At 36.0% G+C, this 19,215-nt stretch overlaps 5 protein-coding genes across 10 annotated transcripts; 2 read left to right on the plus strand and 3 right to left on the minus strand.

Annotated features, from left to right (window-relative positions):
* Nucleotides 1–3,457: 3,457 nt before the first annotated feature.
* On the minus strand, nucleotides 3,458–11,876 carry LOC103828500. Of its 2 annotated transcripts, XM_033274887.1 has the most exons (5): nucleotides 11,673–11,876; nucleotides 4,446–4,584; nucleotides 4,114–4,266; nucleotides 3,854–4,029; nucleotides 3,535–3,751 (listed from the first exon to the last, which is right to left on the minus strand). In XM_033274887.1, the coding sequence occupies exons 2-5, from the start codon at nucleotides 4,581–4,583 to the stop codon at nucleotides 3,649–3,651; spliced, it is 570 nt and encodes a 189-aa protein (XP_033130778.1). In that variant the 5' UTR covers nucleotide 4,584; nucleotides 11,673–11,876; the 3' UTR covers nucleotides 3,535–3,648. The 2 variants fall into 2 exon arrangements, with proteins under 2 accessions (XP_009102347.1, XP_033130778.1); XM_009104099.3 differs by lacking the exon at nucleotides 11,673–11,876 and having other exon boundaries at nucleotides 3,458–3,751; nucleotides 4,446–4,662.
* LOC103828501 (B3 domain-containing protein REM7-like) lies at nucleotides 4,766–6,773 on the plus strand. Of its 4 annotated transcripts, none has more exons than XM_009104100.3 (5): nucleotides 4,766–5,022; nucleotides 5,518–5,580; nucleotides 5,670–5,964; nucleotides 6,047–6,132; nucleotides 6,214–6,773. In XM_009104100.3, exons 1-5 carry the CDS (start codon nucleotides 4,825–4,827, stop codon nucleotides 6,511–6,513), a joined length of 942 nt encoding a protein of 313 aa, XP_009102348.1. In that variant the 5' UTR covers nucleotides 4,766–4,824; the 3' UTR covers nucleotides 6,514–6,773. The 4 variants fall into 4 exon arrangements, with proteins under 4 accessions (XP_009102348.1, XP_009102349.1, XP_033130763.1 ...); XM_009104101.3 differs by having other exon boundaries at nucleotides 6,050–6,132; XM_033274872.1 differs by having other exon boundaries at nucleotides 6,047–6,773.
* On the minus strand, nucleotides 6,903–11,666 carry LOC117126530. Its single transcript, XM_033274850.1, has 2 exons — nucleotides 7,464–11,666; nucleotides 6,903–7,213 (listed from the first exon to the last, which is right to left on the minus strand). The coding sequence occupies exon 1, from the start codon at nucleotides 10,996–10,998 to the stop codon at nucleotides 8,449–8,451; it is 2,550 nt and encodes an 849-aa protein (XP_033130741.1). The 5' UTR covers nucleotides 10,999–11,666; the 3' UTR covers nucleotides 6,903–7,213; nucleotides 7,464–8,448.
* Nucleotides 11,877–11,891: 15 nt separating the features above from the next.
* On the minus strand, nucleotides 11,892–14,844 carry LOC103828503 (protein FIP1). The gene is made up of 12 exons (XM_009104103.2): nucleotides 14,691–14,844; nucleotides 14,251–14,447; nucleotides 13,910–13,959; nucleotides 13,664–13,730; nucleotides 13,317–13,389; nucleotides 13,169–13,224; nucleotides 12,919–13,097; nucleotides 12,783–12,845; nucleotides 12,639–12,698; nucleotides 12,428–12,520; nucleotides 12,298–12,360; nucleotides 11,892–12,218 (listed from the first exon to the last, which is right to left on the minus strand). The coding sequence occupies exons 1-12, from the start codon at nucleotides 14,732–14,734 to the stop codon at nucleotides 12,105–12,107; spliced, it is 1,059 nt and encodes a 352-aa protein (XP_009102351.1). The 5' UTR covers nucleotides 14,735–14,844; the 3' UTR covers nucleotides 11,892–12,104.
* Nucleotides 14,845–15,997: 1,153 nt separating this feature from the next.
* LOC103828504 (pentatricopeptide repeat-containing protein At2g06000) lies at nucleotides 15,998–18,738 on the plus strand. Of its 2 annotated transcripts, none has more exons than XM_033275457.1 (2): nucleotides 15,998–17,911; nucleotides 18,403–18,738. In XM_033275457.1, exon 1 carries the CDS (start codon nucleotides 16,204–16,206, stop codon nucleotides 17,800–17,802), a length of 1,599 nt encoding a protein of 532 aa, XP_033131348.1. In that variant the 5' UTR covers nucleotides 15,998–16,203; the 3' UTR covers nucleotides 17,803–17,911; nucleotides 18,403–18,738. The 2 variants fall into 2 exon arrangements, with proteins under 2 accessions (XP_033131348.1, XP_009102352.1); XM_009104104.3 differs by having other exon boundaries at nucleotides 16,004–17,911; nucleotides 18,068–18,527.
* Nucleotides 18,739–19,215: the final 477 nt, after the last annotated feature.

A 19,215-nucleotide genomic window follows, 5' to 3' on the forward strand; every position in this document is an offset into this window, starting at 1 on the left:
AAATTTTCCTACTTTTTAGTTTTTTTTATCAATGATACTTTTTAGATTTTATTATTTTCTTACAATATTTAATTTTAAATTTTGACTTAACTATATGAAAAAATGAAGATAAAGTATTAAAATTATTTTAATTTATATTTAGTATATATTTAAAATTATAATTCTGGAAAGAGTTTATATGTAATTTTTTGGTTAAAATGTATTGAATCAAATTCATTAAAATAAAATAAACATTTAGGTATATAATAATTAAAAAGTAAAACGAAATAATATTTCTAAAATTTGTAAATACGCTATAGTATTGAGATTAGAAAATTACAATTTTTAAAAATGCATAAAAGTTTGAAAAATTGTCATAGTAATAATATATATATATATATAATTATAAAAATAAAATAAAATAATATTTAAAATTGTAAAGTATTATTATTTTTATGTTGCTACTATTATATTATTTATTGTTAAACAAATGATGATTTATGATTTAAGAATTAAATAATTTTTAAATAATATTATATTTCTATTTCTACTATTATATTATTTATTGTTAACTAATGATGATTTATGATTTAAAAATTATATAATTAAAAATATAAATTAAAAAATATTTTAAAAATTGTAAAATATTATTATATTTCTATTTCTGTTTTTATATTATTCATTGTTAAATTAATGATGATTCATCTTAATTGTTATATATCTACATTTTATTTCTAACTCAATATATATATATATATATATATATATATATATATATACACACACAAATGAACAACTAAAACAAATGATAATTTTAAGAAATTAATACAGTTGAAGCATATAAACCATAAAATGATATTAAATATTAGTAAGTGGTCAAATATATATCATCAGAAAAATTTGAACAATATAAAATTCAATATAACATCCGCGCGGGCGCGCGGAATCTAGTTTTAATTATTTTAAAATCAAAATACAATACATTCGTATTATAAGGAGCTTTGTTAGATATTTCATTACGGTTTCTTTAGTCATTTACAATTAGACTAACAAATGTGGGTCATATAAAATATTATCTAAATTAGTCCCATCAAAACATTACTGAACAAATTTAAATCCTTTTATTCTAACATATTCATTTAAAGTATGTCATTAAAATACTGAACAAGCAATTAGAAAAATATCTCACGTATGGATTTATGATACTGAAGAGTATTAATTTAGATTTTTTTTATTTTATGTATTGAAGAGTATTAGTAAGGTTTTTGCGTTTGATGAAATATCTCAATACATAGTTATATTTTTTTTACATATGACTATATTAAAATAATTTTATATACTACTATGTTATAATATATACATTTGGAAAAATTTCAAAATAGTCAATGCTCCATTATGAACATTATCCTTACTCTACAAATCAATAATATAATTATTATAGAGTACTGTATACATTATAAAGAAATGTATTTTTTTATATATATAACCATAAGTATAGATAAATAAACTTTTGGTTTATAAATTTTATTTATATCTTTTAAAAACATTAAAATAAATAGGACTAAATCTAATGTTTTGAAGATAAAATATGTCGAAATTTTAAGAATATACTAGATTTTGACCCGCGCTTAAGAAGCGCGGATTTGAGATTTTTAATCTTTAATAAATTTTAAATCTAGTATAATTTTTTTTTTGTTTCACATTATAATTATTGACTTTTAATGTTTTTATTATTCATTATTTTTTATAGTGTGAGATTTGTTTGAAATAAATTTAAAGATGATATGTATGTTTTTAGTAGTAAAGATATTCATTATTAAAAATACATATTTTAATTATTGAACTGTATTAACCAATGTTTTGAAAATCTGATCGGACCTTACGATCGAACCAGTCGGATCCTGACTCGCTCTTCTAACTGGTTCTGAGTTGTACTAAAAACCAAATTTGAATTAAATTAGACCTAGTTCAATATGAAACCCAGTTTTTGCAAATTCAAGTTAAAAATAAAAATAAATTGCAAATTTTAATAAGATTTCATCAAAATTTAGTATTGTTTTCTACTACATATATAAATAAATTAGTTTTAAAATGGGACATTAATATTTAAAAATATGTACATTAATATTAATCCGTTTGTTATGACTATTTCCTTAAGTTATTTTCTGTATTAAGAAAATGATAATAAAATCTTTAGGTAAAATATCGTTGTTAGTTACAACATCTCTTTTTGTATATTAAGGAAATTATGAGTTGATGTATGGAATATTACTTTGGTTTAAAAATAGGCTAAATTATATGGTGTTAGTCTAACTAATAGGTCCAAACAACTTTGCATAAGTAGATTTTTTAAGAATGCTTCTCTTTTAATAGTATAGATGTTATGACTATTTCCTTAAGTTATTTTATGTATTAAGAAAATAATAATAAAATCTTTAGGTAAAATATCGTTGTTAGTTACAATATCTCTTTTTGTATATTAAGGAAATTATGAGTTGGTGTATGGAATATTACTTTGGCTTAAAAATAGGCTAAATTATATGGTGATAGTCTAATTAATAGGTCCAAACAACCTTGCATAAATAGATTTTTTAAGAATGCTTCCCTTTTAATAGTATAGATTTCCAGTCCTCATTAATATTAAAATTTGAATAGATTTTAAGGGAAATTATTAAAATTGACAAATATGTCAAAATTTTAAGAATATATTTCCAGTCCTTACTATTTACTAAATATTTCAAATACCAAAATATATTTTACATAAAAATATATTAATTTATATATTATCAAAAATATCTAATAAAAATTCATAGCTATAGACATTGGAATCCTCAAAATACTCTATATATATTAAGTTGGCATTTGCAACAATTTTAATATGATAACAATCTTAATATCGGGAATTTATAAAATATATCATGAAAATAAATTTAAATCAGCTATTTATCAAATACAAGAGATATTGTTTAAATGGAATTTGATAAGTCGAGAACCGAGAGTCGAACCGAAACACAAATAAAAAAATAAAAACTAAAACCAAATCATTGTTCACAAATACCTGAACGATTCCTATATCCAAACTATATTTTGGTTTTTAAACTTAAACCAAACACAAGCTATTTATAATTCGGTTCCATTTTGGATTTTATAGAAATAGAAACCCGATCTATACCAGACATTATCCGAACCGATCCAATCTAAATGAAACCATTAAATTGCTGTGTATTGAAATCTTTATGTAATTATGGAAAACAAAAACATCCACGCGGACGCGCTGGTCACAATCTAGTTGTTCGTTACAAATTGTATATTTGTGACATTTGCCCATTTCAGTAAACCAAATCTAGTCCATATATCTACTTAACTTGTAACATAGATCCAAAGAGATTAAAATAACTTAATATCCATTGCATAGTGATTACCAAATCTCATAACTAACACACAACTGTCTGTATTCAACACATGTTTTAAGCAAATATCTTGTGAATATGTTATATACGTTTGCCTTCTGATATTGTCAAGATCTTCTGAATATGTAACAATATATTTCAGGTATACCTAACACGAAGACGATCTAAATATCAAAACCAAGAAAAAAAGAGAGTTATACTAACAGTTTATCAGATGATAGAGACTAGTTTGAAAGAAACCACACAAGTAACGGATTGGTTATAGATATTCGGAATGTGTTAAAATGGCTTCTACTCTATCCAGTGATGCCTCTAAACGCCCCGAGCTCATGTTGAATAACGGTTCTTCAGTACCAAGAGCTCTGTTCCATTCATCAAGAACACCATTAGCTAAAGCGTAGTGAAATCACATACTTTGGAAACTGATGGATGTATAAAAAGATGTCAGAACTGGTGAGACTTACCCAGTAACTTCAGGGAGTACAAAATCAGCTCTCCAACCAAACCGCAGATCGACACCAGGAGTCAAACCAAGAGTGGTTTTGTTTCGGATCCGAGACACACCATCTCCACCCAAACAAGAGGTAAGCTTCCATTTCCAACCCATTGCGTTCATTTGAAAGTTATGCCCAACACCAACCTACAGATTCAGATTTACAAAATATGTAAAAGAGACCAGAGAGGGCACAATAATAAACTCAACAACAACAGAAAGAAAGAGAACCTGGAGATTGAGAAATCTGGTGAGAGGAATCTTCTTTGAAAGAACACGAACTTCTTGGTGTAAAGGCTCATAAATAAACTTCCACTTCCGTTCTGGTGATAATGGCTTCAGAACAAGCTTTGCGTGGTAATCATTCGTGGGTTCGTTATACAACTGGAACATTCGATATAAAAACAATGATGAACATGAACAGAGCAGGTCTCTTTCGATGCCTTAAAAACGGAATACTTATCCATAATAAATCTTTAAGAACTCTCTAACAAAGCGAATTATCTACTTAGTTTCACTTTCAGTTCAGCGAATTGGAGAGAGAGAGAGAGAGAGAGAATGACCTCGAGATTGACGCCGACGCGAAGGCCTTGGAGCTCTTTTCGGAACTTGAGAAACAGCTCCGATGGCATTAGATTGATTTTGTAAAGCTCGTCCCATGACGGAGGTTCCTCCGCTCGCGAACTCGGTGGTGGCTCCATGCTTCCAAAAGGGACATCATCTCCTATACCCACCCTGCTATATCTCTAATCTCTGTAAGACATGAAAACAAAACAAAAATGGTAAGTTAAATAAAAAGCCGGAAATTACATTTAACCCTAGAACATTTGAAGTATTTACCGGTTGTACCTACCTTAACCAAAGGAATAACCGAATTGAGTTGAACCACGAACCAATCCCTAATTTCGACCCGAAATTAAAACATAACCGTCCAAAAACCGAATGGTACCAATTCCCTATCTTAAATCCCCAAACCAGACCCGATTCCCTCTCATTTTCGGGAAGCCCTTCCCTCTCTCGACACTTCGGCGACACAACCGAGGGAGATCCCCGCTACCCCCACCAGCGACGGCCAATTCCACCGAAGAGGAGACTCCTGACCAGCAACGGCCAATCCCACCGATAGCGACACAACCGAAGGTATGTCTTCCTCGTCGGTTCTGTTTCTCCATCGATCGAGTTTACCATTTTTATGAAGAAACTACAAAACGTCGGTTCATTTCTTTAGGGTTGGAGAAAACGTCGGCTTTGTTTAGTGTTGCTTAGGGTTTTTTAGATGGCGACACCACCAAATGGTTAATTAAGTTGCTTAGGGTTTTTTAGATTCGGTCCATCGATCGAGTGACGGCTTTGCTTAGCGTATTTGATTGATTGAGTTCATGAATTAGATCTGTTGATCGAGTTCATGATGCTAGTTTTGGTTATATCGAGTGCATGATGCTTGATTGAGAATTTTATGCTAGCTCAGTCGATGGAGTTCATGATGCTTGATTGAGTTCATTTGCTAGTTTTCGGTTTTAGCAAATGGTTAAATAAAACTGAAAATGATATAGAATGATATAGATTTGGTCTGTGACTTTAGCAAGTTCCTTGACATGCGTCTAACTTTGTCTAGCTTTTGTTTCTTGTTTGCAGATGGTGCAACCGCAAGAACCTCATTTCTTCCAACCTTTGCTTCCTGGATTCCAGACTCACTTGGTAAACACACTCTCTGTATTGCCTTTTCTTGATTGCAAGAACCTGATTTCTTCCTTGTTTGTGTAACTTACCTCAAATCTTGATTGCAGACAATACCCATTGTATTTTTCTCCAAGCACATCCAAGGGAAGACGAATGGGAACACATGGACACTAACATCCGACGCTATGGATCAAACATGGCAAGTGATACAAGAAGAGAGGCGACTCACCCGAGGTTGGAAGGAGTTCGCTGAGGCACATGACCTTCGAATAGGAGACATTGTCATCTTCAAACTCAAAGGTTCCATGGTCTTTCACGTCACTCCCTTTGGTCCGAGCTGCTGTGACATCCAGTACACATATCCCAACTCAATGGAAGAAGCCCATGACCACCAGAACAATAGTAAGTGTGATTCAAAGTCACCGCACTAGCATAGGTTACTTATGAGGTTTTTTGAAGTTGTTGTTTGTTTCTTGTGTTTCAGCAGGAACAGGGGCTAGGTTTTCTTACTCGTGGGACTACTGTTTTAAGGCTGAGGTCACGGATTCTAATGTCCGTGAAGACAAACTTGTGAGTGAAACGAGTGTTCTTTTGTGTACTTACACATCTTTATGTTGTTCTGACACATATGTTTATGTTCTTTTGTTGCAGAATCTCCCTGTGGGGGCTACTGGTTGTAATGCTCTGAACAAAGAATGCAAGAAGGCGAAACTAGTGAACATAGAGGGAAAGGCGTGGAATGTGTCAATGCGATTTAACGAATCAGGCGGCTTCTACTACATCAAAGGGTGGAGAAAGTTCTGTGCTGAAAACAAATGCCACATTGGAGACAGCTTTGTCTTCAATGTGGTTGGAGATGGGAACACTTTGCCATTGATGTGTGTCTGTTCTCCAAGTAAGGAGTGTCTTAAATCTGCAGGTGACATTGCTTCTTCCTCCCGGGTGAACTAGGAAGATCATGTGTTCTAGTTGGGGACGCGTCTATGTTGGTTGTGACTTGATCTTAAGAGCACAATGTCTTGTGCTTTGAACTTATTTTGTGTGTCTTTTATATGTTTGCTTTTTGGTACTTTCAACTTGTTATTTTGATTTGATGGTACTTTGAACTTGTTATTTCGGTTTGATGTTGCAAACTTTTAGTTAATCATTTTCATGTCAATTAGTTATATAGAGTTTCGACTTTTGGTTAATCATTTTCACGTCCTGAATGATAATATAGATTTGGTCTGTGACTTTAGTTAATCATTTTTCGACTTTTAGTTAATCATTTTCTTGATTTTGGTTTGATGTTGCAAACTTGTTATTTTAGTATAATGTCACAAGACACACGCATAGAGAAGTAAACCACAAAACACATAAACATTAGATAGATAGTTTAAGTCATAAGACACACACATAGAGTCATAAGACACACACATAGAGAAGGAAAGTAGCAACATGGATCAAAGTACCATCATAAGACATAGAACAACAACAACTTAGAACAACAACAACTTAGAGCAACAAGATGGGATCATGGACGGTGGAGTTGGTAAAGCTGAGCCTTGAGGCGATCAATCTCCTCAGCCATCTCTTTGACACGGTCTACTAACTTAGTAACCTCGTCCTGAATCGCGATCACCCACGGCGTACGAAAGTGGAGACCATTATTCTGCACAAGTTTTATCACAAGTTATACAAGTTTTTCAAGTTTTCCAGTTTTACCAGTTTCCTAGTTTTCCTAGTTTTCTAGTTTTTTCTAGTTTTTCTAGTTTTTTCTAGTTTTTCTAGTTTTCCTAGTTTTTCTAGTTTTCCTAGTTTTCCTAGTTTTCCTAGTTTTCCTAGCAAGTTATGCAAGTTTTACCTGCTTAGCAGGTTCTAGTTATACAAGTTTTACCAGTTTTGCACAACATGAAAATTACCTCAAAGTTTTTGCAGGTGAAGTACCTCCTTCCAGGTTGCGTATCAAAATCATTGGGAAACTTGTTACACGGAGATACCTCGGGAATGATACCTCCACCACACGGGCACTTGGTCGGGACGCCGTACTGCGCATCAGCCACGAAACCAAGCATGTCGTTGTGTCTCTTCAAGGCCTTCATGTGACTGTACTCCTCGTCGGGATGAGTCATGCTTCAGTTATTACTGTCAGAGAGAAATGGGAGAAACCGAAAGAGATCGAGAGAGAGGAATGAGGGATGGAGTGGAGTGGAGAGAGAGAGAGAGAGAGAGATGGCTCGGTAAAGAAGGGGGAGGAGGGAGAGAAGTAGAGGGATGGAGTGGAGAGAGAGAGAGATGGGACGTGACATAGAGGGGAAATGGAAGAAAATAGAGAAAGAAAATGAAAATAGTTAAAATAATTAAAATAATTATTTTCCCTCATATGTTTTGGCGCCAATGTAATTTCATTTCCCTCCCCGAAATTTGTTCTTAGTTTTACATAAGATACTAGTTTTACGAGATTTGCTCATAGTTGTACTTTCTGTGGTTTATAATTTATTCAGTGTTACCAGTGCTTTCAGTTTGGTTTTCTTGTTTTACTTTCGATTTTAGTACTTGAACATGATATTTATCTTGTTCACTGCACAAATATTTGGGAAACAAACATTACCTGATAATCTCTTTTGTGACATGTTCTTCATTCACAAAGTGTGAGTGAAACTATAAGGTTTATTATGGAGATAGTAAGAGTTTTCATAATTTTTGAGAAAGTTTTGAAAAAAACATGTTTAATTGAATTATTAGTCAGACTAGAGTAATCATAATAGTAAATGTCATAACGAATCAAGTTTCCATCTACATAATAATAATGTCACACTCGAAACACAATGCAGTTTTACAAAGATGATAAAATAGTTTTCCAGAGTTTTCCAAAAAAAATACAAATTACAGAGTAACAAGTTGTGGTTAGGCCGTGTTCTGCTCTGAAGGGCTTGAACCATTTCCAAATAACAGCCAATTGAAACCAAAATTTTGCCTAGGCCGCTTTTTGTTCTGTGTCCTCCTACGGCGTTCTCCACCAGATGGAAGTCTATTAACTCTTTTCCTTCCCTTCCGCTTGATAGGATCCGGAGGTATGATCTTCAGCTCCCTGATGTGATCCGGGACTTCCCATACAGACATGTCTGGCACAGCATAAATTGTCCTGCAATACGCCAATGCCCACAGTTCCGTCCAATAGTATTTTGAGCACAACTCATGATATACTATGTTGATATCACGGCTCCTACCACCCCCATTATCCACCTCATTAGTGTAATAGATATAAGCAGCCAGTCCGTGCAGACAAGGAATCTTTTCATAATCCCACACCTTGCAAGTACAAGTTTTGGCAATCAAGTTCGTCAAAAACATCTTCCCATGACTATCCTTGACCTCGTACTCTAGCTCATAACTATTAAGCTCCCGCACAGGTAGCGTTCGCGCAAGAACCCATAGATCGTGCAAGTAGTTCTCAACCAGAGGCACTAGCATGGTACCCAATGATTGTGAAACAGCATCCTTCCGACGTTGATTAAACCAATCAGAGAATGTCCTAATGATACAATCCAGCATTGGTATCAAGGCCCACCTCCTTGCCTCTCTAAACACTTTGTTCATTGATTCCACGCTGTTGCTTGTGTCCAAGTTGTACCTGTCACGTGGGAAAAAAACCCTTGCCCATTTGTCTTTTTCAGTTTTCTCCTCCACATACGTGTAAGCTGAAGGGAACCTTAGCTTAAATCTTTCGTAAGCAGCATTGAAATCAGCCATTGTGTACATCTTTCCCAACTCCATGAATCTATGCCCGACTACATCTTTGGTGACGTTAGAAGCATGCCCTTTAACATTTTCCTTCAAATGCCATAAACAATGACCATGGTGAGCCTGAGGGTACACGTTTGCTATTGCAAATATCAGACTTGGATTTCTATCACTCATGAAAACCAGTTCAGAAGAGTCTGGTATAACGCTTCTAAGCATCTCAAAAAACCAGGTCCAACTAGCATGATTCTCTCCATCAAGTACAGCAAACGCAAGTGGATAGCAATGACGGTTAGGATCTTGAGCTTTGGCAAAAATTAGAACACCCCCATATCCGTTCTTCAGCCATGTTGCATCGACAACAATCACTTTTCTCATAACTGCAAACCCTTCAATGCAAGCTCCCAACGCTATGAAGAGGTACTTGAATTTACCTGAGTCATCCAATTTCACACTAGTTTTTGTTCCCGTGTTCATTTTCTCTAACATGAACAAATAGCTATACATCATCCTGTAGCTATCTTCCGGACTACCACGTGTATCACAAGAAGCCAAATTCTTTCCACGCAATGCTGTGGAGTAGGATATCATGACACCAAGTTTGGACTTAACCAGAGCCTTAATATCTTTTGGAGTTGGAGTTTGCACATCTCCTGGGAATTCCTCATTCAAAAAACTTGCCACTACTTCTGCTGACGCTCTTCTCTTGTCGTTGCTGTCACTTTGTTGTGTCCGCGAGCATGTATGCATCTTCGTGTAGCTTTTTATTGAGAAAATTTCTGTCCCAGCAATCCTTGAAGCTCGTATTACCCATTTGCAGTCAGCTTGCGAACATGTTATCACCAATCGATTTCGATCTGACTTTTTAGTGACATAACGATAACATTCACAATATGCAGCTCTATCCACCATCTCCTGAATTGCCTTCTTACTTGGAAATTCGTCATGTTTATTAAGACTCAAACCATCGCCCCATTCCTCTATACAACTACTCCGTACTATTGCAGGTGGCTCTTCAACATACTTATCGGCGGTTGGATGTACGGTATCAGTCTCCGCAGCCGTTTCATTCTCCGCAGCCGTTTCATTCTCCGTAGCAGTATCATTCTCCATACCAGTATCAGTTTCCGCAGCCGTATCATTCTCCATACCTTTATCAGTCTCCGCAGCCGTATCATTCTCCATACCTGTATCAGTCTCCGCAGCCGTATCAGTCTCCGCAGCCGTATCAGTCTCCATACCAGTATCAGTCTCCATACCAGTACCAGTCTCTTTAGCACTCACCTCGTTATTCCCCTGGTTCTCACCAACGTACAATGTAATGGCATTAGGTCCAACTTCATGTTCCAATAGCTGCAAATCGTTGTAGTTCATACCAACAGAACTTTTACCCGCTATCGAAAGTTTATCTTGTGGTCTCGCTCCCGACCTTTCACTACTCTCCACAACCAAAAGACATCTTTGGTTCTCTTTATCGACACATCCGAGGTAAACATAAAGATCGTCATCATCAGCAATAGTTACAGCTTTCTTGCAACGTATCACCATCGGAATGTAGCTCAATTTCAGTTTTTCCTTACGTTCATCCAACCCAAGCTTCTTATATATCTTTTCATGTAACATTGACAACGTCACATCCTCCACTGATGCCTTCACAGATATACCATACATGCAGTCTTCATATGTAAAATGTACGAATACGTTATTGGTCATTCTATCCTGCCAAAAATATCGCACAAGATCAACAAAAACAAAGTTATACCAGTTGTTCGAGTTTTCCTAGTTATTCCACTTTTCTCAGTTTTCCAACAATAATCCAAAACACTAGGTTTCGAATCGCATCTATCAACGTTTAATTCAACCACATTAATGCATTTTATACCAAATCGCTATACTAATTGACCCATCAACTAAACAATGCCGTTGTGCATTGCTCCTAGCTCGATTCCAAATACATGCATTTCTCAAGAGAAGTTGGGGGACCTGAGTTTACCTGCAATACCCAACTCTAGACCTCCGGAAACACTTTGAAAATGGAGGAGGAGGAGAGAAGCTGCGGCGACAGAGCCGGATGGGGGAGCGGGGATGGGGGAGGGAGCTGCTCGGGGAGGGGAGCGGGGGGAGCTGCGGGGGGGGAGGAAGAAGATTAAGCTTTTCTCAATTAATTTTTTTTTAATAAAACCATTAACCAAACTTCCCAAACCAACGATTTCAATCACAAACCCAACCCAATCACATTACAATTTTCGATTTTCATTCAACCCATCCCCCCAAATCAAGGTCAGTTTAGTCTTTCCACAATTCATTAAAGAGTTATGGGTATAGATGATTTTAGTAGGTATAGGAGATTGAGTGATGAGGAGGATGGACAAATGAGGTGATGTCCCCTTCCAAAACACACGACCCTTTTTCAAGTTTATCCCAGCATCAATCCCAAAAAGGGCATATGTGTCTTTTTCTTAAACGATTAAACCGGTTCCGGTACAACTTGATTGTTTTCGGCTCTATAAAACCATACGACCTGAAGCCCATAAACATAAACCGAAGACAACTCTGCCACACATCATTTTAGAGAAATCATTTCCTACAAAAAGCATGGACTCTGGGATTTACCCTTTTTTTTTTTTTTTTTTTCAATTTGTACCAATAGCTTCATTTTCAACAGCAAACACAAAGCTGTCGTAATTTACAAGGAAGTAAAAGATAGAAAGCATTAATACAGCTTTGATTCCATGAAAAAAGCACCAACTTCTGAGACTTCCATCATCTTTAGTTACAAAAAACCAACCTAGACAGAAGCTAAGCTTCGTTTGTCATTTTTACAATGGAGGTTGCTCAGATGTCTCAACCATCTGCTGCTTTCTACGCCCACCTGCCACTTCCTTCTGTAGTTCCGAGTTCGACATACGCTCCACTTCCAAAGCTCTCTCAAGCTTTAAACATTATTAAAACAAACGATTCAGTGTTTTACTACAAAAGATCAGAAAATGATGTTTCTCAAAACCAAATTACATTTGCTGCCCGCATGCTCCATTCACTCAGAATTGCCCTCAGCCTTTCGTTTTCTTCAATATACTGCACAGACATCTCTCCAAGATTACTTTGAATCTAGAATAAAAATCTAAATATTTTCCTACAATACCTGACTGTTGGTATTGTTGACACGCTGCACCTCTGCATCCCTCTCTGCTATCAAAGAACGAGCAAGCCGTAGCTCAGACTGAAGTTGATTCATCTGCAAGAGAGAGAGAGAGAGAGAGAGAGAGAGGTTGTTCACAAGAACATTCAATTCACATTTGTATAGAGTTTTGGGTTTCTGTCATAGAGATGGAGCTTCAGAATTAAAGTATAACCTCAGCTGAAAGTGTCCTCAACTCCTGATCTCGAGAAGCTAAAAGATGTGCCAGATCAACCTACCAAGCATTTAACATTGAGTATTTTTAAGCTATCTGCTATTGGTAATAGGAAAGGAAAGCTTGCCAGAGAAAATCTTCAACCTGAGGGGTGCTTCCATCATCAGATTGTTCATATTTGCTTAGTTTCTCTTGCAAAGACAGAATCTATGAGAGAATCAAGAAACATTAGATGAAAAATGGGGAGCATTTTGTATCTGGTATAGGGGTAGGTAGGTACCTCCTCGCTAAGAAAATGGAGGTTTTCGCGCTGATATTGTAACAAAGCCGTTTGTTGATCAGAAAGTCGGCCTTCATAATACCTCAAGCCGTCCATAGAACTTGACGGTTGAAGAGGAGAGTATAACGACTTCAAGACGTCTGGCCTTGAATTAACGGAATTGTATTGATGCACATAACCTGAAGGAAGTTTTATAGAACTACTACATTAACATATACTTATTTATTAATTGAAGGAAGGGCCCTCTCACCTATATATAAACTCATGAAGAAGCCAGCACACACTGATTCAGCAATCATGATGATCCTGTAAGATCATATCCCAAATAAAAAGGGCATACGATGCAAATATTACGGAACTGAGATAGATACTCGACAAGCGGATAACGAGCTACGAACCGTTGCAAAGAAGAAGTAGAAAGAATGCTGATTTGGGGATCCCATACTATCACAAGAAGCATCGCAGCGGTCCCTGGACATATATGGAAGGTACTTCTTAATTCATCACGAATACAATGAATGACATGTAGTCTCAAATAAAGACACACGAGGACAAGAAGCAAGTGTGGTTAACAGGTTCAGTCATCATGTCTGCAAGTTTATTTATTAAATATATATTTTGATATGTTTCAATCCACAGGCTAGACCCAAATGATTTTCTGCATATGTTTATTTCCTGAATCAAATATAACGTATACTTTCATAACCAGTAAAATCAAGAGAAACCGACATGGTTGGACAGATACCATATGAAGCAATTGCAAATGGAAGACGAACAACATGCTTCAACTTCTGACTGAAACTGTAATAACCCTGCAGACCATTTTCATATTAATCAGCCAGTCTATTACTAAATAAAAGCCACCCTGTGCAAGAAAGTAAATGACATAAGTAAAAGAAGCTTACTCTTCCTACCTAAATCTAGTTCTTAAAACCAAAAAACGAAGTAGCAAACCATGTGTAATCACTAAAGCTATCAAGTTTTTCTGTACCTGAAGACGTATTTTCTGGACTTGAAAAACAAAGTACTGTTGGAAGATACCTGAGACCGTACAAATGGGAATATTAACTTAAGGAAAGTGAACAACAAAACTGATCAATATCATATTATGGGTGAGCAAATACAAATAGACAACAGTCACTTTGAGAGAGGACAATCACTCAAGTGATATCCGTCAACAACAAAACCAAGAAAGACATTACAATAATCTAAAAGTAGGCCTAAGAAGAATGCGAGTTAAAGATTTTAATGAGATGTCTTCAACAAATGGTTGGCTTTGGAAAACATAACAAGGTAAGAAAATTAAAAGCGAGGAGAAAATGAGTGGGAAACCTGTGAGAATCAAAAGCGCAACATCGCAGCAGCAGAGCAAAGAAGGTGTCAAATGGTGGAGATGATGAAATATCCAAGGAGCTCCTGCAGCTAAAACGGCATAGCCTGCCAATAGAATCAGATAGAGGTAACTTCCAACTAGGCTTCTCGATTTCCTGTGACCGAATAAAGGTGCTTCTTGTAATATGTCAAGGAACCTGCAACCAGGCAATTCGGATCCATCCACAAGAAAAAAATTAAAACATTACTGTTCAAAAACAATGATCCTGTCCCACAGTGACTAAAAGGTTTTTATGATTTGGACATTGGGAAAAACAGTGCATGTTTTGTACATCAAAAGATTTTATGACAGGACAATTTTTATTAGTATTAAAAGGAAACAAGTCGATCGAGTCTGGGAATCAGGAGCCCATAACGAAAAAGAAAGCGTGAAGACATACATAGCGTTCTCTTCGTTGGTCATTGGACGTCTCTCCGTTGACATCTTCGACCTGAACCTCCGATCAAAGTTTCTGCCTTTCTCGGGTGTTAGATTAATTGACTCGATGCAAAAAAAAATAATAATAACAATTTGGGGACTGGTTTATATATTTTGATTGATTTAGAAATTTATATAATATTTAAGGCAAATCTCTAAAATAGCACATTTTTAAGTTTATATCGTAAAAATAACCCTCAAAAACTAAAATAACCAAAATAGCATTTTATCGTTTGAAAAATTTAAATTTTTTTATTTTTCAAAATTTGAAATTTTATTCCCAAAACCTCACTTCTCAACTCTAAACCCTAAAACCTAAACTCTAAACCCTAAAACCTAAACTCTAAACCCTAAATTCTAAACCATAAACCCCACCCCTTGAGTGCTATTTTTGTGACTTTTGGCCTTGGGTGCTAGTTTGGGAACAAAAACTTGATTTAGTGCTATTTTGATCTTTTTTTCTAATATTTAAGTCTTTGTATTTTTAATTAAAAAATCTAAACAAATACATTCAAATTCATTATAAAATCAAATATATTAGTAAATCCGTACGATTAAATAACACTTGATTTAATATATAATTTATTAATCATTAAACCAATAACACATAATTTTAATACAAATTTTAAAAGGGCAATTGTCAATAATAACACCTTTTGAAGTTTATGTCTCAAAAATAGCACTAGAAGGAGAAAGTCACAAAAATGACATTCATTAAAGGGTAAAATATCCCTAATACCCTTGGTTTAAAATTAAATAAACAAATAAAAATAAATAAAAATAAATAAAAAAATAAAAAATAAAAAATAAAAAAATAAAAAAAAAAAAGAAATTTTTTTATAGTTCATATTATATGTTTTCAGATTCGAAATTTTTATAAATTTTTTTTTTAATTTTTTTATTTTTTTGGAATTTTCTTTTTATAATTTAAAAATACATTTATAAAATGTTTTTAAAATTTTTATTTTTTATTTTAGTATTTATTTTTTATAAAATTTTAAACCCTAATTTCAAAACCCCACCCCTTAACTCTAAACCCTAAGGTTTGGATTAATTAACCCAAGGGGTATAAGTGTATATTTACGTCTTTAATGAAACCTATTTTTGTGACTTTGAGCCTTGAGTGCTACTTTGAGAACAAAAACTTGGTTTGGTGCTATCCTAGTCTTTTTCTCATTTTAAAATCACAGAACCAATAACACTAAATTTATAAAAAAAACACTAAATTAAGTTTAGATTTTCAAATCCATTAAAATACAACAACCAATCGAACCGAGAAACAAAATATTTCGGTTTTCTATAATTTTAATTAATTAAACCAGAAAGCCGTAGGAAGCTAAGCGTGTTGGAACCCTCTACGTAAGGTAGAAGGGTTGTGTTCCAATGTTTCAGTTTCTTACACAGATGAGGGGTTTGACCAGAACAAGCCCTAGTAGCTCCTCCCAAATCGCAGTCGCCGCTTCATTCACGCCGTTATGATCCGATCGTCCTTTGCCACCACCGTTGGCCTCTTCCACACACACACTCATCAAGCTCGTCCTCTAAAGACCAATACCCGAGAAGTGACCCATTGCCCCGAAGCTTGGTTAGTCAAAATCCTCTCTACTCTCTTCGTCTACAGGGTCCCCGATTCCGATCTCTGTTTCTGCTACCTCAGCAAGAACATTAATCCCTTCATCGCATTCGAGGTCGTGAAGAAACTTGACAATCCTCACATCGGGTTTCGGTTTTGGGAGTTTAGTAGATTCAAGCTCAACATTCGCCACTCTTTCTGGACTTATAACTTTCTCACCAGATCGCTTTGCAAGGCAGGGCTGCACGATTTGGCTGGGAAGGTGTTTGAGTGCATGAAGAGCGATGGTGTTTCCCCCAACAGTCGGTTATTAGGGTTTTTGGTGTCTTCTTTCGCTGAAAAGGGTAACCTTCGTTTCGCCACTGCTTTGCTTCTTCAGTCTTACGAGGTTCAAGGAGTTTCTACGGTGGTTAACAGTTTGTTGCACACGTTGGTGAGGCTGGGCCGTGTGGAGGATGCCATCAATCTATTCGAAAAGCATCTCAAGTTTCAGTCTTGTAATGATACCTGGACGTTTAACATTCTGATTCGAGGTTTGTGCTGTGTAGGGAAAGCTGAGAAAGCATTAGAGCTTTTTGCTGAGATGACTAGTTTTGCTTGTTCCCCTGATATCGTTACCTACAATACTCTCATTAAGGGGTTTTGCAAGAGTAATGAGCTGGACAAAGCCTACGATATGTTCAGCGAGGTTAAGTCGAGAGTGGGTTGTTCTCTGGATGTTGTTACTTATACTTCGATGATGTCAGGGTACTGCAAAGCTGGCAAGGTGAAGGAAGCGTCTCTTCTGTTAGATGAAATGGTTGATTTGGGGATTTTTCCTAATAACATAACTTTTAATGTTCTGGTCGATGGTTATGCCAAAGTGGGTGAGATGGCTTGTGCGGAAGTTATTCGCGGGAAGATGGAATCTTTTGGCTGTTTCGCAGATGTTGTGACCTACACTTCTTTGATTCATGGGTACTGCAGAGTAGGACAAGTCAACAAAGGCTTTACTCTTTGGGAAGAAATGAATGCCAAAGGAATGTTTCCTAACGCATTTACCTACTCCATTCTTATCAACGCGCTCTGTAAAGAGAATAGGCTGCTCAGGGCTCGTGATCTTTTGAGGCAGTTAGCTTGTGAAGGCGTTGTCTCTAAACCGTTTCTGTACAACCCTGTCATTGATGGGTTTTGTAAAGCTGGAAAGGTCAACGAGGCAAATGTTATTGTGGCAGAGATGGAGAAGACGAAATGCAAACCAGATAAGATCACTTTTACCATTCTTATAATTGGGCATTGCATGAAAGGAAGGATGGGTGAAGCAGTCAGCATTTTCCACAAAATGGTGGCGATTGGTTGCTCACCTGATAAGATCACAGTGAGCTCTTTGTTGTCGTGTCTTCTTAAGGCTGGGATGGCAAAGGAGGCCTATCAACTAAACCAGATTGCAGTGAAATGCCAAAGTAATGATGTAGCACCTCAAGAGACGAAAGCTGTGAACGTAACTGTGGCTGCCTGCTAAGCTTTCTGTTCAATATCCCTGTACATTGGCCTTCTTCTACCATCATGCATTCTGTACACGTGTTAGGCGTAACTGGACGCCAAAAAAGAAAGGCAGAGGAAAACTCACAGTAAGCATCTGTTCACATTCCTTTTAATTCTCTGGTAGACTCACTAGATGCTTAATTCCCTTTTGAAGACTGAAGTAGAGTGCCATTGCTCTTAGTTAACCAGTTTACATTCTGTGTGTTCAAATGCTTATTGTGTCAGTTGAATATCTTTTTCAGGCTATTCCACTGCCAGAGATCACACTTTAGTGTAAACTGCTGAGAATGTACCCAACACAAATTCGTGATATTCAATTCCTTGATAGATTTTAGATATCCGCATATTTGCTCCTAGGAGTTTCTTTTCCAGTTGCGTCATCTGGATCAGGCTGTGTTGAAGTATTGAAGTAAAGGATGATCGAACTTGTGAAAAAGAATAATTTTTGGATAAATGAGAAGTTACTTGAGAACTTTGAAGTTCACACGAGTGAGATAGAAGATAGTTGCTTCATCTGATCCCACGTCGTTTTTCTTTAAATAAAGAAGTATTGATTCCTCTTCTTTAAGATTTGCAGGGTTAAGAATTTAAAAGTTGTTCAGCATTATGGCAGCCAAATGTGCTTAGACAATGGCTTAACCAGCAAAGTTCCAAGGTTTTTCACAGTTCCAGGTTAAAATTGTATGAGCGATTAACCTCTAATAACTTCAAAGTACACAAATTAGCAGAAAGAAAAGTTTTGTCTTCAGCTGTTTTCACTGAGGTCGAGAGGAACTGGGTTATCTGAGATTTTTATGGGAGGGGGAGAACCGTTTGTTATCATGATTCTTTGACACTGGATTGTATTACTTACATGATTCTTGTAATAGGTTTGAGTAGGTGGATACAAATATATCTCTTTGCTTTTGGTTCATCTTATCACAAATCAATACTATTAATTATTAAGACGCATCTTTTTAGAAAAGTCGCAGAAAAAAAAATTCTGAGCAGTGAAATGCTCAAACCAGAAACTCCTGTTGTGATCATCATCTCCAGTTTGGCATCTTTGGCTCTTCACTCTGCCCAGACAAGACTCCTCCGCCACTCTTCAGACTTTTCTTCCCTATGTTGTTGTCGTTGTTCCATGAAAACCCTTCTGTGTTTCTTCTTGTTGTTGCCAAAGGTGGAAAGTTTATGCTCTGCTTTAAGAGAACATCACCGGTCTTGCGCTCAATCGGTTTGTTGCTGTTGTCGAGTGAAGGTGTTTCCTTGAGGAGAAGCTACTGCTGCAGGGTAAGTCCAGTCTCTGTGTGTTCATGGGAAAATGTACTGAAACTGTTGCTGCTACTGCTTCACTCCTTAGTCTTTCGGTCGGTGACAACAATGAAGAACTTGAACAGCCTGCCAACAT

The sequence above is a fragment of the Brassica rapa genome, chromosome A07 (genome assembly GCF_000309985.2).
Source record: "Brassica rapa cultivar Chiifu-401-42 chromosome A07, CAAS_Brap_v3.01, whole genome shotgun sequence".
Taxonomy (NCBI): domain Eukaryota; kingdom Viridiplantae; phylum Streptophyta; class Magnoliopsida; order Brassicales; family Brassicaceae; genus Brassica; species Brassica rapa.